General features: G+C 38.2%; 1 protein-coding gene across 2 annotated transcripts; it reads left to right on the forward strand.

The window, feature by feature from the left end:
- The first annotated feature begins 9,888 nt into the window (after positions 1–9,888).
- Positions 9,889–22,404, forward strand: plekhm1 (pleckstrin homology domain containing, family M (with RUN domain) member 1). Of its 2 annotated transcripts, none has more exons than XM_036217113.1 (12): positions 9,889–10,165; positions 10,712–10,807; positions 12,185–12,426; positions 12,506–13,159; positions 14,684–15,164; positions 16,187–16,325; positions 17,928–18,905; positions 19,436–19,581; positions 20,400–20,593; positions 20,685–20,748; positions 20,817–20,974; positions 21,364–22,404. In XM_036217113.1, the coding sequence occupies exons 2-12, from the start codon at positions 10,754–10,756 to the stop codon at positions 21,470–21,472; spliced, it is 3,219 nt and encodes a 1,072-aa protein (XP_036073006.1). In that variant the 5' UTR covers positions 9,889–10,165; positions 10,712–10,753; the 3' UTR covers positions 21,473–22,404. The 2 variants fall into 2 exon arrangements, with proteins under 2 accessions (XP_036073006.1, XP_024141207.1); XM_024285439.2 differs by having other exon boundaries at positions 12,533–13,159.
- Positions 22,405–23,232: the final 828 nt, after the last annotated feature.

Here is a 23,232-nt window from a genome sequence, read left to right on the forward strand (position 1 = left end):
TTATGAAAATCCTGATGCGGCCCGGCCTCAACTAGATTCCGCCTCCAGCGGCCCCCGGCTGATTTGAGCTTGAGACCCCTGGTCTAGACCATTGGCGGGCAAGATTAAATAGTTTAACGGGCCGCATATGGCCCCCGGGCAATAGTTTGTCCCCACCCCTGGTGTAGACAATACTACTGGGCAGCAAATTCAAGAGTCCTTTTACTGTGGTAATGGGGTTAGCCTGGAAACTGCCACCTTAAACACCTCCCACCCTGGTTACAAGCAGAATCACTAATAATTTCTGAATCATCTCTTCACAGTTTATTGTTTTCTAACATCAAATCTGCTAATAAAGTAGCAGGTTTCAATTTTGCTATTAAAAATTCTCTTCAAATATTAGGACAAACTTAAGCTACTGAGTCTCTCATTGGAGTCACCAATGACACATAATCATTCATTAAACCAGGAATAATGGACAAAGTCCTCTTCGATTGGAGGGAAAAGTGATTAAAACTAATTGAACACTTGCATAGACGTCAGATTTGACTCTTTTCATCAACTCTGACAGAAATATAATTTACCCTTTTCACATTTCTTTCTAATAATTAGTTTATTCAGAAAATATTCTTTGATTTTCTACTAAAACTGCTGAGCCATATCTATTTTGAAGCACTTTTGAAAAAGAATTCAAACTTTTGCTTTTTCAGTTTGTTAAATGCTGGTAGAGGATCTCTTGCATATGATTTTTTTTTTGTTTCCAAATGGTAGTCTGGTTTTCAAATGAATTTGGGAAAATGAACTTCTGGATGATACACTAGCAATATTCAGATAATCTGATTCATTAAAACCCCTTTCCTCTACCCAGAAGCAATTCACAACAGGTATGCTTACTGCAAAAAAAAATATTTTACTAGAGTGGAAGTCACTCTAGTAAAAGGTGGCTGAATGAAATGGTTTTGGTAGCTGAAATGGAGCAAATGCAATTTGACAGGAAAAATAAATCAGCACATTTTGGTAGGATTTGGCAACCATTTTTAAGATTTATAGACAATTAAGTATTCCTTGAATGTACCCCCCCCCTATATATGTCACTTTTTTATTTTTGTTTATATTTTATTTATATTTCCCTTGCTTTGAAATTATCATCCTCTAAGTTGTTCACACACGCTGAATGTGTTGTTTGAACATTTGGTTTTGAAACACAATAATGTCTAAATCTTGAAAATGAAAATAAAATATAGAAAAAATATAATAAAATAGTCTCTTTGAAAGCTTTATACACAAAAAACGGGAAAAGACTGTAATTATGCAGTCATTTATAATAAACTACAAAATCAAGAAGATAAAATTTTCTTCTTCATCTCTGCTCCTCTGATTTACACACAAATACTCTGTCTTTCTACTCTCTTATTCGTTTTTACCTTAATACCCCAAATGCATGTTGATATGATATTTAAAAATAGCCCCCAAGTGTCAAGAACATGTGATGCACAAAAGCCCAAGCATTCAATCATAACAGTACCCCTCCCCAAAAGGGCAGATTCCAGATGCCCAAGACCCCTGAAGAGGGGACCCAAAGGAAAAAAAACACATACACGCAAGTCCAGAAAACAACTTGGGTTCCTGCAGCCCAGCAGAAGTGAGGGGTGACATGCAAACCCCTCCTCAGGAAAAGACATGAGGACCAGTCCTGACAGCACTCCCCAGGGAAGGGAAACATGAAGGGGAGCAACCATCCTCCAGAACTTCAAACATGGCCAAGGGGGATGAACGGCGACCATCCTCAGGGACTGGGAACATGAAGTGTGGTAAGGCAACCCTTTTCAGGAACAGACTCATGAAGAGGAGCGGCCCCATCGACCCTCCACAGGTACAGACTTATGAAGAGGAGCGGCCCCATCGACCCTCCACAGGTACAGATTCATGAAGAGGAGCGACCCAGGGGACCCTCCACAGGTACAGATTCATGAAGAGGAGCGACCCTCTTCTGGAACTGGAAATACAGCAAGGGGGATGACCGGCGACCATCGTCAGGGACAGGGAACATGAAGTGACCCTCCTTAGGAACAGGAAGGATGGCCCTGACTATCCCCTTCAGGAACAGATTTGATGGACATGGCATGACATGACTTGAATATGGCTGCAAGAAATCCCATCCGATGTGGAGTGACTTGGCGTGGACAGCAAACCTTCCCCTGCTGGGTCCAAAGTGGTCAGCTCATTCTGTCAGGAATGATGGATGATTAACCTGAACATAGTGAGACTGACGGGGAAACCAGAAGATGACAAAAGCACCACAAAAACCCAAGCATGGAATCATGACACCAAGCAGCAGTAGTAGTAGTAGTAGTAGTTTTTCTAAGTCGTACTTAAAAAAAAGGGTGTTAAATTTTTCTGGTGCAGTCTTGGGATATATCGCGATACATATTGTATCGTAAGATGTGTATTCTGATACGTATCACCAGGCTCTTGCCAACACACACCCCTCTTCAACAGGTTCGGAGGATGGATGGATGGATGACTGCAGATCACTCCTTTTCTCAGGTTCTGACACTGGGTACCAAAAAAGGACCAGTTTTAAAGTAATGGGGTACAAATCCTTTCAGAATCAGCAGGAGATCTACAGGTGGCACTGGTAGAACCCAATCAGAACCACACTGGACTGAAACTGCTTCATCAGCCCTGAAGATGTATTGTGTACTGTATTTATGTTTAATTCCAAACTGCTGCTATTTTCTGATGCCTTTGTTTAAAATAATAAACCCTATTTCATCTATTTTAGATTTATTTTTAAATCTGTCTAATTTAGTTTCCTTTATGCTTCAAAGGCTTTCCTGCATCTATGCAGAAAATTCCTTCTGAGTTCAAATCTTTGTGGCCAAGAAGCCCAAAGTGGCTTTGATCAAAATTGCAAAAGGTTACTTATTGTAAGTTTTGACCAGAGCACCACAGGTTAATAGTTTTTTTTTTTTCCCAATGTGAATGATGGGAGATGACGTTCAAATGTAAAACAATAAGTGGTCTAATGTGATGCTCCCTGTGTTCTGCAGCTGTTCCCTTTTCCCCGTTTTTTGAAAGTTAAGAAGTCAGCACAGCTCTGTGGGCATGTACTTTGCATTTGGCAGGAAACATACACCTAAAAGCCTGTTTCACATGGGTCGTATAAGGGGAAGCCCTAAATTAGTGCTGCAATGCGTCAGCATGCTGTTTGTTGGTGCAGAAGAGAAACCGTGTGGTCAAAAGTGTGAAAACGCTCAGCATGTCGAGGACACAAAAGTAACAAGAGTTTTTCAATTCTCCTTATTTACTTTACTAACAGAATTGCGAGAAAAATTCATTATAAGAAGATTCAAGATCTCTTTATTGTCAAATGTGTAATCTACACTCACCGGCCTCTTTATTGCTAGTACCAGGTTGGACCCGCTTTTGCCCTCAGTGGCATAAATTCAACAAGATACTAGAAACATTCCCCAGAGAGTTTGCTCCATATTGACATGATAGCATCATACAGCTGCTGCAGACTTGTTGGCTGCACATCCATGATGCCGATCTCCCGTTCCACCACATCCCAAAGGTGATCTATTGGGTTGAGATCTGGTGACTGTGGAGGTCATTTGAGTCCAGTGAACTCTTTGTCGAGATTGAAATGATTTCAGCTTTATTACATGGCACTTTATCCTGCTGGAAGTAGCAACAGGAGATGGTACACTGTGGTCATAAGGTATGGACATGGTCAGCTACAATACTCATGTAGGCTTTGGTGTTGTAACCATGATCAAGGGGTCCAAAGTGTGCCAGGAAAATGTACCCAAACCAATTTTTCCAATATTCTATTGTCCAATTTTGGTGAGTCTGTGTGAATTTTAGCTTCAGCTTCTTGTTCTTTTCTGACAGCGTGTGTGTTCTTCTTTCTTTTCCATTCTGACGCTCAGTTTGAGCTGCAGCAGACCATCTCAACCACGTCTACATGCTTAATTGCATTGAGTTGCTGCAATGCTGGTTAGAAATTTGCGTAAATGAGGCAGGTGTTCCTAATAAAGTGTCCGGTGAGTGTGTGTTACACTTTGGTAGAGATTCAATTTCTGTCCTTACAGACTGCGGCGCAAACATTCAAAAGAGTAAATAACAATAAAAACACAGTAGTAGACGAAAAATAAGTAAAAAAAAATAGTAAAAACAATTAGGATAGATACATCAATAAAATTAATTAACACAATAACAAATGTTATACTGATAATGGTAAATTAATAGGAGGATCCTATTTGACATTAGATTTATTTTACTTTGAAAATCTATGGTGAAAATATAACCCAGTGATAATTCCTTTATTGTAAAGATTTAAAAACTGTAAAATTAATGGTTTATTGGGCACAAAAACATAAATAAAGTACATATTTTTAACTAATGCAGTGGTAATTTTTGGCTCAATAGTCAGGAAGTAACATGACCAAATTGCTCCTTTAGCGTTAACCCTTGTGCTATCCTAGGCATGTTTACATTACAAGTGGGGTCATCTGGACCACATAAGACAGCACAAAACTTTTTTTTTTCAGGGATTTTTTATCCTCACAAAATCCTCTCCACCTTTTTCCATGGGAGGAATCACACATCAATATAAGTGTGTTTTCAGTCAACTCTTTTCATTTTTTACAATTTTAGACAGGAGAGGGATCTATTTTAAACCAAAATGATTTTCAATGTTGCTGTTTGTGTGTTTTTTGGGGATCCACGACTGCATTTTGTGGTGAAATTGTTTTTTATGCAGTCTCAAAGGCCCTTTTTTGCGGTTAAAAATGCATACTTTTTTAATATGAGCACTGTTTTCAACACAATCATGTGCTTACATAAACCAAAAATTCACACAAAAAGGTTGCTGAGAGGAGGAAACACCTGAGAGTGAAACTAGCAGTGGAGCAAGCCTTCACGGTAAAAGGAAAGGACAAAACCACAGAGGTTTCTATCAGGCCTCATAGTGATGATAAGAAACAAAGATACTGTCATTAGGATCAGTGATGTGCAGGTTACTTCCAAACTGTAATAAAAGTACAGATTATTTCTAATTCTTCCTCTATTATAATCCCTAACTACCCTCCAAAAATATTAATGAGTTGTGTGAGTCCTGCATAATTATAGATTACTTTACTCATAACAAAAGTTCAGTAAGTTTTTTTTATTTTATGAATGACATCTGGTGTAATGATGATTATTGTTTTATTTTTATATACCAAAAGCATAGAAAGGCCAATTGGAGGAGCAAACCTCAGCTTGAATCTATAAAAAAGGCAAATTGAGACCAAACAAACCATAAAATGTTTGATGTTTGAGTACTTCAGAAAAAATAAATCTATTTTTTGAACCAGGTACATTAATTTATTGTAACGAAACAGCTCTGTGAAAAAACACAACACTTTGAAAAAAAAATGTAGATTAGTAATTTAGGTTTATTTCAATTTCACAAAAGCTAAAAGTGACTGACCACAAGCATTAAAAAATATAGATTGATCCTGAAAAGCCTTTTAACATGTACATTCTGAGTAGTATATCATAAGGTTTGAGAGGAATAGTTTTACACTACTGCTAAACACACTTTTTTATTCTTTTGAATTACCCCTCTAGCTGCCTGCAAAGACAAAAAGTACAAAAATAAAGCAAATTCTTAAATAAATAGTTAGCATCTAAGTCTACTTTATTAGATGGTATTCTAATATAACACATAGAAGTTTGTATTTAAGGTGTCTTCAATTTTCTGTACCAAAAATGAAAAAATGTTGTGAAAACATCCTTTTTTTTTTTTTTTGCTTTTCAGAAATCTCCCATCTGTTGAAGAAGCCAGGAACATCTGATAAGCTGGAGTCAAAAAGTAACTTTTTTACATTCATGAATATACTTGTAATTAATACCATAAAATATCAAGCTATGGTCAATCAATAAGGACTCATGTGACAGTAACCTCCGCATTCTGGAGTGACGTCGGACCTACTTCAGTTCAAAGATCATTGATTTAGTTAAAATGCTGCAGATTTGGTAATTAGTTCAAAATTTACAATATTTGTTTAAAATGTATAAGTATATTTTTCTTTAATTTTACATAATTGATAAACATGGTACAACATAGTGAAAACGGGACATTTTTTCCCATGAAATGTAGTGATGTAAGTGATCATCTGAAAATGTTAAAATTGCTGAATAAAGTGCTTAATTTTGATATTTGTTTCAAAGCTTGTTGTCATTGTCAAACTGGTAGCCCTTCCAATGACTCAGTTCTCATGAAGTAGCTCTCAGTTTCAAAATGGTTGGTGAACTCAGGTCTGTAGGATCAATGTGTGGGGGGAAAAAACTTAATTTCCTGTCTTTAAACCATGAGTGTTAAAGCCCCAAACCTCATACTGCTTTCCTCTAACTAACTCATGTATGATGTGACCCACCTATTCACAAATGCTGAGGTTAGCTGGGCGGGGTCTAGACATGATGCCAGAATCTTCAGAGAGGCCTTTCATCAGGGTGAGGTTACCTCTAGCATGTTTCTCTTTCTATTATATGTTCATTTCATATTTTAATCATTACAGGACACCAGAAAGGTTGTTTAAAAGTCTGGTGGACCCTTGTCCTTTATGATGACTCCCTACTCTGAACGTGAACCAGATTCAATGTGGCTCACAGCCAAACCCGACCAAAGGTGAAGATGACGGTTAGCATCCTGAGACCTCGGGGTTAATCCTGAGAGGGCCTGTGACATCACAATGGCATGTGTAGTCCTCCACATCATGGCCACGCTCCCCAAACAGCCTAATGAAAATGGCCTAGAGCAGGGATATCAAACTCATTTTGACTCAGGGGCCACATTCAACCCGTCTGATCTTAAGTGGGCCGGATTAGTAACATAATAGCAAAATAACCTATTGTCAACAGAAAGGTTTATTGGCAAAACCGCATATGATGGACATATAAAGGTCAAAACTATCTGGTGCCCAATTAAAAGAGAAAAAAAAAGAGAGCAAGAGATAAAGAAAAGACTATGTCCTCATAGCTAGAGATGGGTGCTACCTCCCACAACAACGACGTCGACCACAATCGTTTTTGTTTGGTTTTTTTTGGTCAATGACCCAAACTGAGATTGACCTAAATGTTGTAGCTGACATCATTTATGCTTTTATTTTCTTCTAAAACTTACACTTTACTTGCATTGACAGCTGAATGTAATATTTGTGGAAAAACCCTGAAATGATTCACAATACTGCTACCACAAAGTACTAATGGGACAAATAACTTCTGATTAGTCATATTTAATAATTATTTGTGGCAGCCTTAACTTTTTGAAAATTTTCCTTAACCAGTTAACTGGGGTGGGTTAATTGTGAGCCTGCATGAAGTTTTTTTAAATTTTTTTTTCCATCATGATGGTTCTAAAATTGGTGATTTGAATTTTCATAAGTTTGTGGGTAGCTTTAAAGATGAATATTTACCATTTACAACAAATCTAAGGCGACAAAACATATTGTAACCAACTTGTCATAACTAAAAATGTGCCAATCTTAGGATTAAAAACAGCAACCATGAGCTGATTTTTTCACTGAAGTACAGATAAATATGGAGGGAAAATAGACTCACCCCGATTTGTGCTTGTGTACAGTAATTCTTGATTTGTGAGTAGCTTTATATTTGTGTGTGCGTTATTCTGGATTTGTGGGTGTTTAACTTTGGATTTGTGGGTGTGTAATTCTTCATTTGTGGGTGCATAATTCTGGATTTGTGGGTGTGTAATTTTGAATTTGTGGGTGCGTAATTCTGGATTTGTGGGTGCGTAACTTTGGATTTGTGGGTGCGTAATTCTGGATTTGTGGGTGCGTAACTTTGGATTTCTGGGTGCGTAATTCTGGATTTCTGGGTGCGTAATTCTGGATTTCTGGGTGCGTAACTTTGGATCTGTGCGTACGTAATTCTGGATTTATGCGTTACTTTGGATTTGTTTGTGTGCAACTTTGGATTTTGCAGTGGGTAATTCTGGATTTGTGTGTTATCCTTTATTTGAGCATGCATAATTCTGGACTTGTGCATAACTTTGGATTTGTGCGAGAGTAATTCTGTATTTATGCATGCACAATTCTTCAGTTGTGCATCACTTTGAATTTGTTCGAGAGTAACTTTGGATTTGTGTGTGCGTATTTCTTGGTTTGTGCATGCGTAATTCTTGATTTATAACACATACAATAACCTATATTTTGTACAAAAATTATAAAATAAAATAAAAATTAAAAATACAATTTACACATGTGCACAAATTAAAATTACAACAGCTTGAAGCTAACTATAAGCACAAGTCTTTGACTCTCTTTCCTTTAAAATTACCTTGAATTCTTTGTAAACCCACATAAAAAACCCAACTCTGCCTCTGTGACATGTGCTGCGGGTTTGTGCTCTCCTTTAGGTTCCACTGTGATTATGAATTTGATGATTCATTAAGAGGGTCTTGGTGTTCCTGGCATGCATTACCCCTGAGTAACCACAGACCTGGGGCCTGCAACCTTTGATGGTTAAACAGCTGTATGGACCAAAATCCAGCAAGAGCTGCACAGTCCAACTTCAATTACAGTTGTGGAATATTTTCTTTTACTTTGACAGCACAAGTTCCTTTCAAAATAAAGTTCACCCTTTGTCAAAAAAAGGTTCACTTGCTAAATTAACAATTTAAGAAAGCCAAGTCAACATAGTATTTTCTATTAGGCAGATGTTTTTTGTACATGCAACCAAGTATGAAAACTAATAGGAACTCACGCTGGCCATGTGTAATACATGAAGATGCACATTGCTGCATTGCACAAGTGGGTTCAAGACTAAATGTTATTGGTCTCATGGTATTACCGTAACCCTTCCTCCAGGTCTGTGCAGACAAAAAAAAAAGGTTGAGCATCCGCCGTACATATTTAGAAAATGACGTGCGAAATGTCACTTGCTTACATGATAACTTTAGTGAGCCTTCTTCCTTTTTTCCCTTTTACTATTGATTATAAATATGACATTAGTGTACAATCCAAATAATGAAAAAAATAAACTTAATATAAAAATGAAATAAAGAAATTACAATAAACTGCTCTGAAAGAAATTTAAACCTTTAACCAGATATTTTTTTTCAGTTATCTGACATGCTAAAACCTAAACAGGTTAATTGTACTAACACTGAAGCGGACATACTCAGCATCAGCAGGTGTGGAATTCATCAACCCCAGCTCAGATTTACCAGATAAGTGTATTCTTTTTTTCTAAAAACAGGGCCTTGCAGGTTTGAAGGAAGAGATAATGTTTTGGCTCCCCCTTTTGATTTGATGAAGTAAAAACAAAAATGTTACTATTTATATTGAAAAAAAAACTTGAGTCAGCTCTTGCTGATATTTTTGAGGCATGTGTGACAAAGTCTTTTAAAACTTTTGTTTTAATTGAAAAAAAGCAACCTTGATAATTGTTTTAAAAGCCACAAGATGTTAACAGACGCAGCTTTAAGAAAATCTCTCTATCAAGTGTAATTTTATTGTATTGTGGAGCTTTTTGTGTGTGTGTTTTCAATAGAAACATTCAAAGAAAATCTGATAAGTTGTGCTGAAACAGTGGAATGATGTAAACTTTGCTGAGCTGTGATGTCCGAGGAAAGCACATGAAGTACTCACATGACAACAAACGGGGCAACAGCGTTGGTGCTACGTTCACGTCATCCTCGGACGCGGCATAATTCCACACTGTTCTCATGCTACAGCTGCTTTGTCACACGGTAAGCGTGATTTTCAAAGTAAAACACTCAGTGAATTGTATTAATGCCAGTATTTTAACTGTTTTTATAGGTGAAGTGGCACTAAAATTATTATTCTATAATGGCAAACAAAACTAACCAGGTGGTTCTTGTCGCGATTCCTACATTTGTACAAGTCAGTGAAGGCATCAGTAGTATTGACTTCCCATAATGCATTGGGGTTCAGTTGAATTCATGTACAGTTTATGGTCGAATTGTGACAAGTGGGCGACTCAGAGATTGTTTTCTTTTTGTTCTCCCTTTTTTTTAGTCGTCCTCACGTTTTTTATTTTATTTTTGCGCAGTCATGGAGAGTGATTGCACGCAGTTACGCGTCAATGAGGAGCTTACAGACAACTGGGCTTAGCTTTTGCTCGATAATGGCAGCTTAGCCAGTTTGTTTCGGTAAGAAAGCTAACTTTAAACTACACAACTATTGTTTTAATTCGTCACATTTAGTGTGTTTGTGCTTCACGTTTTGCTTTTACTCGCTACAAAAGTCGCAGTTTACACTAATTGTGGTGGTTTCCTGAGGGTTGGAATGTTGTGTACAGCGGAATGCACATAAAAAAATTAAGCTAACTATTAAAATTGTAGGTTGTCGGGAACACTAATGTAAGTAAATGTATATTTCAAAAGACTTTAGATTTACAACGTAGTTACAGCTTCCTTTAGAGTGTGGAGAATGACGTGGCGATCTTTATGGATTTTTCCTCCCTTCTATTTTTCCCTGATTGAGGAAGTTTGTATTTACAGCAACTTCCCTGCAGACGCCTTCCTTCATCGGGGCCTCACATGACTATGACATTGACGGAAATGAGTCTGCTGATGCACAGAAATGATCTGTTAACATTTGGGATGATGATCCTGTTTGGAGTAGATGTAAATTAGTTGAAATGAAATAGTTGTGAATGTACATGAATGCACTTTTTTTTCTTTTGCCTCTTCTAGTGTGCCATGTGTGGAATGTGGAAGTAAGCCTCAGGGGGTGCCATGCTTGCCACACAGATGCCAGACTCACCACCAGAGGTTGAGGATGTCAAACAGGTGAAACTGCACATCTTTCTCACACATGTGCTTTAGCATGATTGTTTTTACAGACAAGTTCATTTAGTCAGGAGATTCTGACTCTTAAGAAGCAATTGCAGAAGCTTGACACCACAAACACATATCACTCCTTTGTGGGCTCTTCTGCTTTGTGTTCGCGCCGTCCTTATAAAAACTTTTCCCAAATTCAATTTTTTACTCTGTAAAAAAAATAAGCAGGTTTGCACATTTATTATTTGAATTATACATGTAGTGAGTATTTTTTCGTCATTTTTATTAATATCCAATAAAACAAAAACATATCAACCTTTATTTTGATAGTTTTCATGATATACAAAAGCTTTTATAAATTCTTTAAAGCATCCCTCCATTGTAGCTCTTTAGAAAAACACAAATGCTTAGAAAAAATGATAGTTGGTTACCACAGGATGTATTTTATTCTGAAAGGACCGTGTATGTTTTGCTGTAAGTAAAATAAGTTAAAACTGTTATGCATATAGAAAAAAATCACTGTAATAATTAAATTATTGTAAATATTTATAATTTACATTTTCTAAATAAATTGCTTTAAATAAAAAGTGTATTTTTCTAAATGGAGAAGTGGGAGAAGATTTGTTTTGGGTTTAAGAATTTGAACCTTATGGCGTTTTTAGTGTCCTAGGTTGTAGACCCCTGCTTTAGTGCTGAAACTAATTTTCCTGTTCTGTGAATATGTTTCATCACATACTTTTTTTAGATCTATAATAAGTACATATGATAGTAAATCTACCTTTTATATATCGTCTTTGTTTACAAAAGTTGCTTCACAAATGAAGCTGCCTTGCCTTGGCTTATCTAAGTATGAGGACTAAAGTGGGGTCTCATTGTCAGGAAAAATGAGGCTTCTCTTTTTAGATTATAGCTACAAAAATATTGTGTGGTTATAGAGCACAATTGTTTGCATTTGTGAAGATTAATGTCTATTTCTAAATGATTAATTGTGAAAAACAATCTGCAATTTTTGCATTAATGTCTAGCTTAACAAAGCAAGATTGCTTAACTTTTAGAACTTCCTCTGTTCCAGCTGTTGAAAAAAATGTAGTGTTTATATTAATATTTCTTGTGTTTTTGTTTGTTATTCTCGTGATTGGATTCTTGCACGTCTGCTGACTTTAGGTAAGGCGTGACAAACTGATTCTTCAGCTCGTGTTTCATAACTACATTCTCACTCTGCTAGTTTTGCCTCATAGTTTAAGTTACTGAAATTGTGCTGGCTGCGTTGTGGTATCGCACCGTTCTGGTTGACTTCCTGTTTGTTCAACTCCTTTCCACCAGACCCCCACTAATACTTCAGTGGCATTTGTGAAACATACAATATTTCCCCTTTTGCCCTCACAGATTAAGGAGAAGTTGGCTCAGTCACTCAAGGCCCTGCAGAAAAAATATGTGACATCAGATGAAGTGGTCACCAGCGAAGATGGAGACGCCAACCTCCTCTGCTGTGCCTTGGAGGCCATTTTCATCCATGGGATCAAGAGCAAGTTCATCCGCTCCGAGGCTGGGACCTGGGGTAGAAAGGGGGACCGAGGACCCCTCCCTCAGCCTTTTTTTTGGAGCCTCCTTAAATCAGTCACCCACAGGTGATCTCACTATTGCTAAAAACTTTCTGTGTAAATGTGAGCATAAAACTGAAGGTTTGAGTGAAATATGGGGTTGCAGTGTCTCTGCTTTCTGTTACACCTGCAGTGATGTGATCACAGAGCTGGAGAAGATCAACTTTGTGAGCACGGATGTGGGTCGCTGTCGAGCGTGGCTGCGTCTGGCTCTAAACCACGGCCTGGTGGAGTGCTACCTCGCATCCCTGTTCCGAGAGGACTCCATGCTGCGGGCTTACTATCAGCCCAGTGCCTTTCTCCTGAACTCAGAAGAACGAGAAGTCCTCCTCAGCTACCTCCAGGGTCTGGCCTCGCTCACGTTCAACCTGTCGTACAAATCGGCAGTCCTCAACGAGTGGACCACCACTCCTCTAGCTCTTGCTGGGCTTTGCCCCATGTCCAAGCTGGACACTTTTGGCCTGCTTCTCAACGGCGACTACCAGACTAAGTCCGTGCGTAAAGAGTCTTGGGATACAGTGTCTCAGTCTTCTGGTTCTTCGGATTGTCAAGCACTGCCGGCGAAAGGGTCGGGCGTGTTACCAGCGCTTAACTCGTCAAATTTAAGCCTCGACACCACTGGATCCTCACAGCTCTCCTCCAGCCTGAGCTCTGACAGCCTCCTGCAGGGACAGGTCTCCCGCAGCCTAACAGCAGAACAGTGGTCTTCAGGGGACCTGGATCCACCTATTCACGTCAGCACAAAGAAGTCAAGCAAAGAGTAAGTGCATGTTTTAACCAGTCTAGTAGCTTCACGGGGGCAAAATTTTAAAAGCCTACTCGGAGGAAAATCATGTTTTTGGTGTTTTTAACATGTTCTTGTTGCATTTTTCTGGTGATGAAACACATATATTAAGAAAATTAAACTCAAAACTGCATTCTGAGTATATTTTTATTCAAATTGTTGTGAATCAGGAGTAGACGAAAAAATACTGTTTGAAAAAGAGCTTATTTAATACGTTGTAGATGTTCTGCCTCCTGCTCCGCTCCATTCTGATACATCCACTTGTAGACAAATAGATCCGTGTATGTCTTTGTTTTCCTTGTCTGAGCTGGAATCCGGCTCTTATCTGGATAGCTCCAGTAATGCGTGCCATTTTTGTTGCACCGGTATTGCTAGGTTGGGGGTGTGAGGGGGTGTAAGCTAGCGAGAGAGCATGTAAACAAAGAGCTCTCGGCAACTGTAAGAGGAGACGAGTTTGCTCTACGCCAACTCATGGGTATTCGGCACAGGGTTTTTTTTGTTTAAAAACAGCGGAATTGATAATTAAAAGACGCTTTTACAATAGATCAACAGATTATGTAATATGTTAAATTATGTTTTTTACTTCAAGATTGTGTTGTGTTAAGTCAGCAAAACACCAGAGTTTGTTTTCCATCTAATCAGGAACAAAATATCATCCAGTTCAGACGATCTGCCTGTTTGTCCACCTTAGATCTTCACTTGGAAGAAATTTTCTAGGAAAACGTTCAGATTGTTGCTATCTTAAAAATGTCAACCTTTGACAGCACAACCCCCTCCCCTCCATATATACTTTAAAGAGTAAATCAATCCAGAAAACTTTGATAACAAGGTCATGATGCACTAAAGATCTACTGGTACATTCTAAAGATTCACTCCAAATATCAATTTTTAAGAATTCCCTTTGGTCTTTTAATTTTGATTTGGTTTTTTTTCAGCTAAAATGTAAAGAACTGTTATTTTCTAGGATATAGTTTCTGCAGAGTGGTCACAAATGAGTTATTTTTTAAGTGTAATTTTGTCGTCTGTTTTTGATTCATAGCAATTTGTATAAAGAACTACTCAGAAATGCAAATTTAAGCTTAATTTTCTTTATTTTTAAGTCCTCCATCAGAAAAATGCCACAAAAACATGTTAAAAAACACCAAAAACATGATTTCACCGTAGTAGATCTTTGAGACCTCTAATACCTTTATTTGTTAAAATTAAAATAGTTTTAGGAAACAGATTAGTGTTCTTTTTTTGTCTTTAAGAAGTTAAATTGATGCTGTGAATAGCTCAGTGATGTGATTTTGGTTTTTAAAACAGAATTTTACTAAGTTCTAAGCTATAGTTAGAGAGCAAATGTGTTAAATGTAGGTTCTGATTGAATTAGTGATATCCAAAGAGTTTAATATCATGTGTTTGAGGAACGATTCATTAGCTACTATCATCATCATCAGAGATGGTTGTAGAACGTAGACAGTTGGGTAAAGCTCTGTCCTGATGTCCTTTTCCCTGCAGTTTTCCGTCTGGAAACAGGGAGAGCCGCAACTGCAGTCAGGACTCCATGCGCGAGGACTCGTTTGTCTCCAGCGCAGGAGTCGATCCCTTCTCAGAAAACGCCACCTTTAGTGGCTCCGATAGCGAGATCCAAGGCCCTGCTGAGTCAGACCATCATCCTACAGATCAACCCCCAAGTTATACCTCAGAGCCAGAACCAGCATCCTTGGATTTGCCCTCCTGTGAAGAGCAACCGGACGAGCACCAGATTTGCAACGGTGCTGATTCTGTAGCACACTTATGTCCACCTGTGGTTTCCACACTCCATGAGCCTGAGCTGTTTGAAAAGGATGTGAAAAGTGAAGGAGAGAACAGCGAGCCAGTCCAGGACGTGACGCAGAGCAATATCTCAGAGGAGAGCAGCACCAAAACTGAAGAGCATCAAAGTTCTCTGCGCTCCAGTAGCATCACCAGCAGGAAACTCTCCTCAGAGTCGCTTCCAGTGAGTAAAATGCTTTGGTTCTTAACAGTCCATGATTGTTCCTCATGGTAAACAAGCTGAATGGAGTTTACTTCTCAGTTGCTGTTTGGGTTTTCATACAGAAAAAATCTCAAATCTATTGTTTGACTCTTTTTCTGTTGTGTCAATTAATGTGCCATGATTTTCTGACTAATAGCTCCCAAGGAGATATTAGAATCAGAACAGTATTGGTAGATTTTTTTTCCATATTGAACCAATACAGATAAAATCAAATTATGCAAATATCGTCTGAAACCAATACTGTCACTTATATATCGCCCTAGTTTATTTATTTTGAAGAACTCTACAAAAACATCAGTAAGCACGTCACCATGTCTGGTTTTTTGAGATCATTCAGTTTTTTGGTGAAGTTTACCTTGTACTGCAGGAGCTGCGCCTGAATGACGGCGCTTTCAGCTGTACTTCCTTCTCTCTGTGACTTCCTGTCCCACATTAAGCCGGGCAAGGAAAAATGAAAAACAAGAATAATAATGTCTCAATTCAATAGGAAAAATGTCATAAAGTTCAGGAGAACAATCACACTCATTTGATTTGGTTGGTGCTTTTTCTTCTGTGTTGCTGCCTGTAGTAAATACTGATACACCTACAGGGCCCTCTAGTGGCAAACGGGTGTTGGTGGGGAAAATAACAAATTTATGAGCCAATATTTACTGTTGAAAAATCATATATAAATTCCTCCCTGAGTATAAGTCACAATCCTAGTCAAACTATGTAAAAAAAAAGTAACTTATACTCAGAAAAATACAGTAATTGTGTTAGTTCTGGTTGTTTTTATCCTAGTTTTTATCTTCATTGATCACACAGATGTGGAAAAGCTTTAATTCAAAGACATTTCCATTAATTGTGTCTTCCTTTTTCTTGACTCCTGGGCAAAAACATTTGCAGGATATGTTGTTTACAACACTAGTTCAGAGGACGCACACGGCTCTTGCTAAACACCATCAATTCAATTTTTTCTAACCCTTTTCCTATTCTTTTCTCAGCATTCAGATTCTTGGATTTCTGCAGATGACATCTTTAAGCCTCATTTAGAAAAGATAGTGGACGATGACGAGGCGCCCCCTGCAGCGGAGCTCAAGACGTCTCAGTCTCCTCCCAGTGTTGTGCACCGGAGACAGATAGGTATTCTATGCTTTGAATTCACAAGGATTCTGTTTAAGAACTGAGAGTTCTGGACAGTTTCTGTATTGTCTTCACAAACTGTCAAGAGTCCCTAAAATATTAAAAGAAATAATATTTTTCTGTTCAAAGCAGAAAATTGAAAGATTTTCTGCAAATGTTAAATCTTTATTGTGTCACTCTTATGTTATTGTGAAAAATGCTATTCTATTAGTTATTTTTGATAAAACAAGCTCTCAAACATGAGGCAAAAGTCTTCAATTTGAAAAAAGAATTCAACTCTTTAAAATGTCAAAAATAAAAAAAAAATTAAAGATTTTTTTCATTAAATTACAGTAATTCTGTTTTTTACCACTATTGTCTGACAAAAAGAGTTTAAACTATTTTTTGACTCATTCAAAATAAAATGTACCAAATCTAAAAAAATAAAAGTTTATTGTACCTAAAATATGGAACAAAAAATATCCAGTCATTTCTTGAAGATCAATTGATACATTTACTTAGTAAATTCCCACAATGTCAATAAGTAACTGTTTGTTTTAAGGGAATTGTGAGCCTGAACACAAATTTCCCACATAGTTAACATTTTTGTTTTAATCTTGCGAGGCGGAAACTGAAATAACCAACCACTCCCTGAACGTAGAAACCTAAACGTTTGAGTCCCAGAACAGAAACACCTGTTACGTCATTCATCTGGGCGTGTTTGGGTTATAAAGCAGTTTTCTTACCAGTGAGTCACGCTAACAGTAGTGATAAAATGTGTGCTGAGATTAGGACAGACAGAAAGAGGTTGAGGGCTTGGCTTATTGATGGGAAAATTGGTTACAGATGTGATGTTTAAAAAAAAAAAAAAAAAACAGAAAGTCGCAATGATGTATTCTGTAACTTCCCCTCATGAATGGGAGTGTCCAACTCTTGACCATACGGACCCGAGCCATCTTGTTTTCCAGATATACCTGACAAACTTATTACCTCGATCAGGTCAAAAGCTAATATGTGGAGGTATTTGGAAAATAAACAGTGTAATAACCTTCAAGGTTTGGAATTAAATTAAAAAAAGAAGTCAAATCAATTTCTTTGATCACATTTAATTTCTTTAAGGATCCACTCAAATGAAAACCAGGTTCTTGTAGCATTCAACTGATGGAGTACATGTGTAAAATAGTTTAACATTAAAACTGCATTTCTGAGAAGTTCTTTACTCAAATCATGTTGGATCAGATAAAAATACGTTGTTGGAAATTGCTCAGGTTTGTGATGTAGGAAGTGACATGGAGGAACCAAGTTCTTCCTCTACTTCTCACCTCTTGCTCTTAGGTGTGCGAGAAATGTCTTAATTTTCCTCATATGAGCTGGCATCTGGTTTGAGGTTAGGCCACGCCCACAACTTGGAACCCAATTTTAACAAACTCCCACCAATGTGCAGAAAATATCTCCAAAAAATGACATGATTTATGGCTAAAAACAGCATAATTTTAATTAAAATATTTCTGAGAACTCTTATAACATGAGAAAATACAGTTGGAGTGGAAGCATTTCAGCATATGTAAATCTAAGCCTGTGAGCTGATTCCTTAACCTGTTTGTTTGTCCTGTCCGCCTCCAGGACTATCGAACCCTTTCCGTGGCTTGCTGAAACTCGGCCACCTGGATCGCAAAGGCGCGATGGGAATGTGGCGCGACTACTACTGCGAGCTGTCGCCCTTCGAGTTCCGTCTGTACGTCAATGCGGAGGAGCGCACGTGCTGCGAGAACTGCTCCCTCCTGCGGTGCGAAGACGCTCGCATCACCTCCTCGGAGGGCCGCTTCGAGCTAGCTTTTCCCGGGAAAAGACTTTACCTCCGAGCCGCGAACCACGACGAAGCCGAGGACTGGGTGGACCGGATAGTGGAAGCAGTCAACAAATGTCGCCCCGCAGCGCCTGTTGATGAGCAGTGGGAGGTGCTGCGCCCCATCAGTGAGAACGGCTTGGATGAATGCAGCGTCATGTCTCCGTCTTCTGCCCCCGGCAGCCCCGAGAGACTGTCTGCCTTTGACAGAAACGGACTGAAGGCCGGCGTTTCTCCACAGGAATTCAACTGGACGCAGACGGTTGAATTGGAGTTAGACGCCCTAAAAGAAGCCGTCTTGTACTTCTCCACAGAAGCAGAGCCCCGCGTGTGGACACCCATGGTCTTCTCCCTCTCTTTGGAAGCCCTGAAAGGCTTCTTAGTGCACGAGGGAAAGAAGTCACCCCGCCTGTCCTACCCCATCGAAGAAATCAGGGACGTTGTTCCTGACGTCTCTCTGGGCGGACCAGCCTTTTTCAAACTCTTAACCGTCAAGCACACGATCAAATTTAGAGCAGAGAACCCAAACGAGGCTCGCAGTTGGCGGGTTTTGATCCGTGGAGCTCTGGACGCGTACCTGGAGAGCGGCGAGGATGGACCGTCAGAGGATTCTTCCTCACCATGGAACTCTGGAAGTGCTGGCAACCTGCATAGACTGATTCAGCACCAGCTGAAAGAAGACGGCGCCTTACTGACTCACCTGTACACGGTTCAGTCAGAGAAGGGGCTGGACAGTCAAAGCTTCAAGTGTGCAGGTAAAGTTTAAAAAATGGCGTCTCCATGATGTAATGGTATTTAGCAAAATGTAATTTTTTTTTTAATGCACCAAAGTAAATAATCTTATTTCTTTATTAGTTCTTAAAAAACTGATTTATGCTACAGTCACAAATACAACAGCCACCGCATGATGAGGAAGTATTGGCACAATCTTCTTTTTTGTTCACGCCGCTACCGTACAATTTCAAACAATTGGACGATGGCCGTCTGGGGCAGTGGCTGGAGGGTGGAAGTCCCCCCCCCTCCCTGCCACCACATGACCTCTAAATGTGCTCAGGCGACCAAAATCCTCTGTAGCTGCTGCGAGGTGTATAAAAATGTGACTGCTGCCTCCCCATTACAAATTTAGCTGAATTTGCTTAAAAACTTGTATGCAACAGAATTAGCAGGTTCAAATATTTTAAACAACACAGCAACAGTTCCTATCTGTTTCACGGTTATGAAATCCCTCAGAGTTTCAGATCCTCCGTTTGTGTTTACAACGATGAACTTTCTCCGTCTTCCACAGACTGCTCTCAGCAGATCGGACCGTCGCTGGGCAGAGCCAGACTCTGTGAGTTCTCTGGTCAGTACTACTGCGACTCCTGCCACATCAGGGACACCAGCATCATCCCATCGCGAATGTTGCACAACTGGGATCTCATTCCACGAGAGGTGATTCAACAAACTTATTGTTTTACTGGTTAAGACTGAAAGTATTGGAGAATACGTTTTTGCAATTCTGAATGTTTTTCTTAGCATTAATATATAATTGTGAGTTATTGAAATATATTATTTATATATGACAAAAACATTTTATTTAGAAGGGGGAAAAAATTTAATTGCACAGGACATTAATTCTAAAAAAAAAAAAGTTTTTGATCTACTTGAAAGCTGTCACTTTAAATTAAAAATGTCTCCAGCTATGAGGAAGCAAAGCCTGCTCTGCATTATTATATTGAACTGTTTCTGACTAAACACAACTGAAACCCTTTGCCAAGAACTGGCGGTCACGTTTCATTGTAATAAAGTTGTCTGGAATGGTTCCGTGTTGGTAAAGTAAAATGAGTTTTGTGGCATCACATGAACCGAGTGTCAGTGGTGCCCTTTCAGGACTAGATCATTTTTTTACCTTTTTCAAAGCGTTCCCAGTGATCTTTTAATTATGATTATGCCGTTTTTAGCCAAAATGAATGAAAACTGTGTTTTATAGTTTCTGCAAAGCAGCAGGAGTTTGTGAGCTCCCGTTTACATTCACTTCCGGTAGTTACATAGTACTTTCTACGACACAAAAACACTGATTTTTTTCAAACTGCATTTTTTTGTCAACTATTTGAATACAGAAATATTCCTAAATTCAATTTTAACCTTCATATTCTTCATGGATGTCCTCCATAATCAGAAAAATGCCACAAAAACACAGTTTTTCTTGGGGTTAAAGTTGACTTTGCTAAGCATCAAGTTCAGGTTTCATCTAAAATGTTTTTGTTCAGGTGTCAAAGAGAGCCGTGCGTGTCCTGGCCCACATACAACAGGAGCCTCTGCTGAACCTGGAGCTGCTAAACCCAGAGCTGGTGAAGCATTCAGAGTCCATGGCTCAGGTCCACAGTCTGCGCAACCGGCTGCGTCTGCTGGGTGACTACCTGCTCACCTGCCGCAGTGGAGCATACAAGCACCTCCAAAAAAAGTCAGTTTTCCTTTCTTTATCTGACCAGATTGGTTTCAGAATTCCTTTTTACCAGGAATGTGGGTCCTCAGTGGTGTTTTTGTCTCTTCAGAATGGAGAAGCGCACATACCTGTTGGAGTCAAGTCACCTGTACAGCATCATGGATCTACAGCAGGTAGTTTGGCTGCATGTTCCAGTAGGACAGCATCTGAAGGCTTTAACCTTTTTTTTTGTTTTTCTTAGATTGCAGAAGGCCAATATTCCAACTTCCTGATCACTCTGGTGCAGCACGCCTGTAAGCATGTGCTGAACTGTGACCTGTGCTCTCAGCGGGGCTTCATTTGTCAGATTTGTCACTCAGATGACATCCTCTTCCCCTTCCAGTTTGAGAGCACCGTGAGGTATGATAATCTGATCATCTGAGCCCGTCCTATCATCCTGGTCCAAAGTAGAGATTAGAAATTGGAAGAAAACGTGTTAAAAATGGTGGAATGATTGTGAACTTAAAAAAATAACAATAATTATCCACATTTCCTCTAAAAAGCATTATTAACTAAACACCTCCTGCACTAAAACTTAAAATACTGAAAATACTGAAAATAACTAAAATTAGCGATTTATTTAACAAACTCTGTCAAGTTTGTGAAGTGTTTCTTAAATTGTGAATGCATTTTCTGCTATAAAGTGCTTTATAGAAATATATTTTGATTAACTTTGACCCTACAATGAAAACAGGCTTTTATTTTGTAGTAATTTTGGTGTAAGTTTCACAATGTTTTATTCTAACTAGGTGTAAAGATTGTAAAGCCGTATTCCACGCCGCCTGCAAATCTGCGAGTCGCTCCTGTCCTCGCTGTCAGCGAATGAAGAAATACCTGGAGAGGGACCTGGAAGATTGAGAGCTCCCGCTCATCAGCTGACAGGAAGTCAATTCCTGCTTTTACAAAAAAAATATAAATACATCTATTTAACCTAAAGTGCAATTATTAGTGCAATCAGCCTCCCCTGACTGAGAAAGCCTGAGCGCCACAGTAGCTGAGACCTTTGCACTAATTTAGAAGCAAACATTCTGACATCATGCAGCCAAAAGTTACTGAGCAGTGATGTTTCTGATTCAGCCACGGCTTCCAAACACGAACTGAATCCAACACTTTTTGTACTCATCCACCAACACTCTACAACAGCTCTCTGGTTGAGACCGTGCCTTCTCTTTGATTTTTAGCTTTACTGTTTTCGTTCATCACACTTTCAAATGCAATCGATCATTGTTTGTTTTGAAGAATTATGATCAAATGAATGTTTGGAATTTTACTCTGACATTGTAGAATGTTTTGGGAAAGTGAAATTAGGGATTGACGCAGGAGAATGAATAATGTTATTCTCCTCCTAAGATGTGGTGCACTAACTGGGATCTTAAGTTTGGATGAATAAATTAAAAAAATATATTAAATTTAGATTATTTACATTGTTCAGTTCAAACACATTTTGCATATTTGCACTTGGTTCTGACTGTTAAATAAATATTTCTGCCAGAATTCATTTTAGCACATTATCCTAACCTGAAAAGAAGCTATTAGATTTTCTGGTTGGGGAGTCTTTATTGCAACATTTTTGTCTTTCTTTGTCTTGACTTTTACTGAATAAATATAAATAATATCAATACATTTTTGGTTAAGGTGCCAAGAATAAAAATCTCTAGATGTTTACTTCAAGAATTCAGTTTGTTAAATCCTGAACATATCAAATTCAAGAGGAGAATCCTGAAACGCTGTTATATCTGGTTTGTATTTATTTAACTTCATCCTATACATAAACAACAATTGTAAATGAAGTGTTGTGGTGTTTTTTGTTGTAGACGGAGCCTTTTCTGTGCAGCTTTCTCCATGAAATTGGGTGACAGATTGAGAGATATCTCTAGACTGTTGTGTTAAAATGTAGCCACTCAACTCAATAGTGTTAAAAAGTTAAAAATGTTTCTAAAAGTTGTTCAAATTATATCTAAATTTAAGGATAAATTATAAATGAAACAATACGATTTATATTTGAGCTATTTCTATAAATTTCAGAAAGACCATGTTTTATAAATACAATACACAATAATGAATTTCTAATGTATAACAACCTTTTGTTTCAAATCTTAACATGAAAGATTTTCACTTGTTTTTTTAATAAAATAAATTAAATAAAAATTTAATTTTCAAATGAAGTGATGAAAAACATCAAATTGTTTGTGGATATTAGATAATATTACGAATAGCTCATTAAATTTGAGAAAAAAAACAATTTTGTTTCAATAAAATAAAGAACAAAGAGCACATATTGTTATTCATGTCTTGAAAGGTTACAGTTTTGGATAATAAATTAACTTCAAACTTTAAAAAAATGTCCTAATGAAACAAATAGGTTTATTAACGATAAACTTATAAAAGACCATTAATTTATATATATATAAATATGTGTGTGTGTGTGTTTCTTTCTTTCTTTTTGGTCACTAAAAGAGAAATTTTTGAAAACACTAAAGTTTAACATTATTTAAATACTGTAAACATCAGAACCACCACTAGAGGGCGACTCTCAGGTACCACACTGAAGCAAAACAAACTTATCTCCCAAAGGAAGTAAATATTGAATTGACCTGCTACCTGCTTTTGGAATAACT

The sequence above is a fragment of the Oryzias melastigma genome, linkage group LG19 (assembly GCF_002922805.2).
Source record: "Oryzias melastigma strain HK-1 linkage group LG19, ASM292280v2, whole genome shotgun sequence".
NCBI lineage: Eukaryota > Metazoa > Chordata > Actinopteri > Beloniformes > Adrianichthyidae > Oryzias > Oryzias melastigma.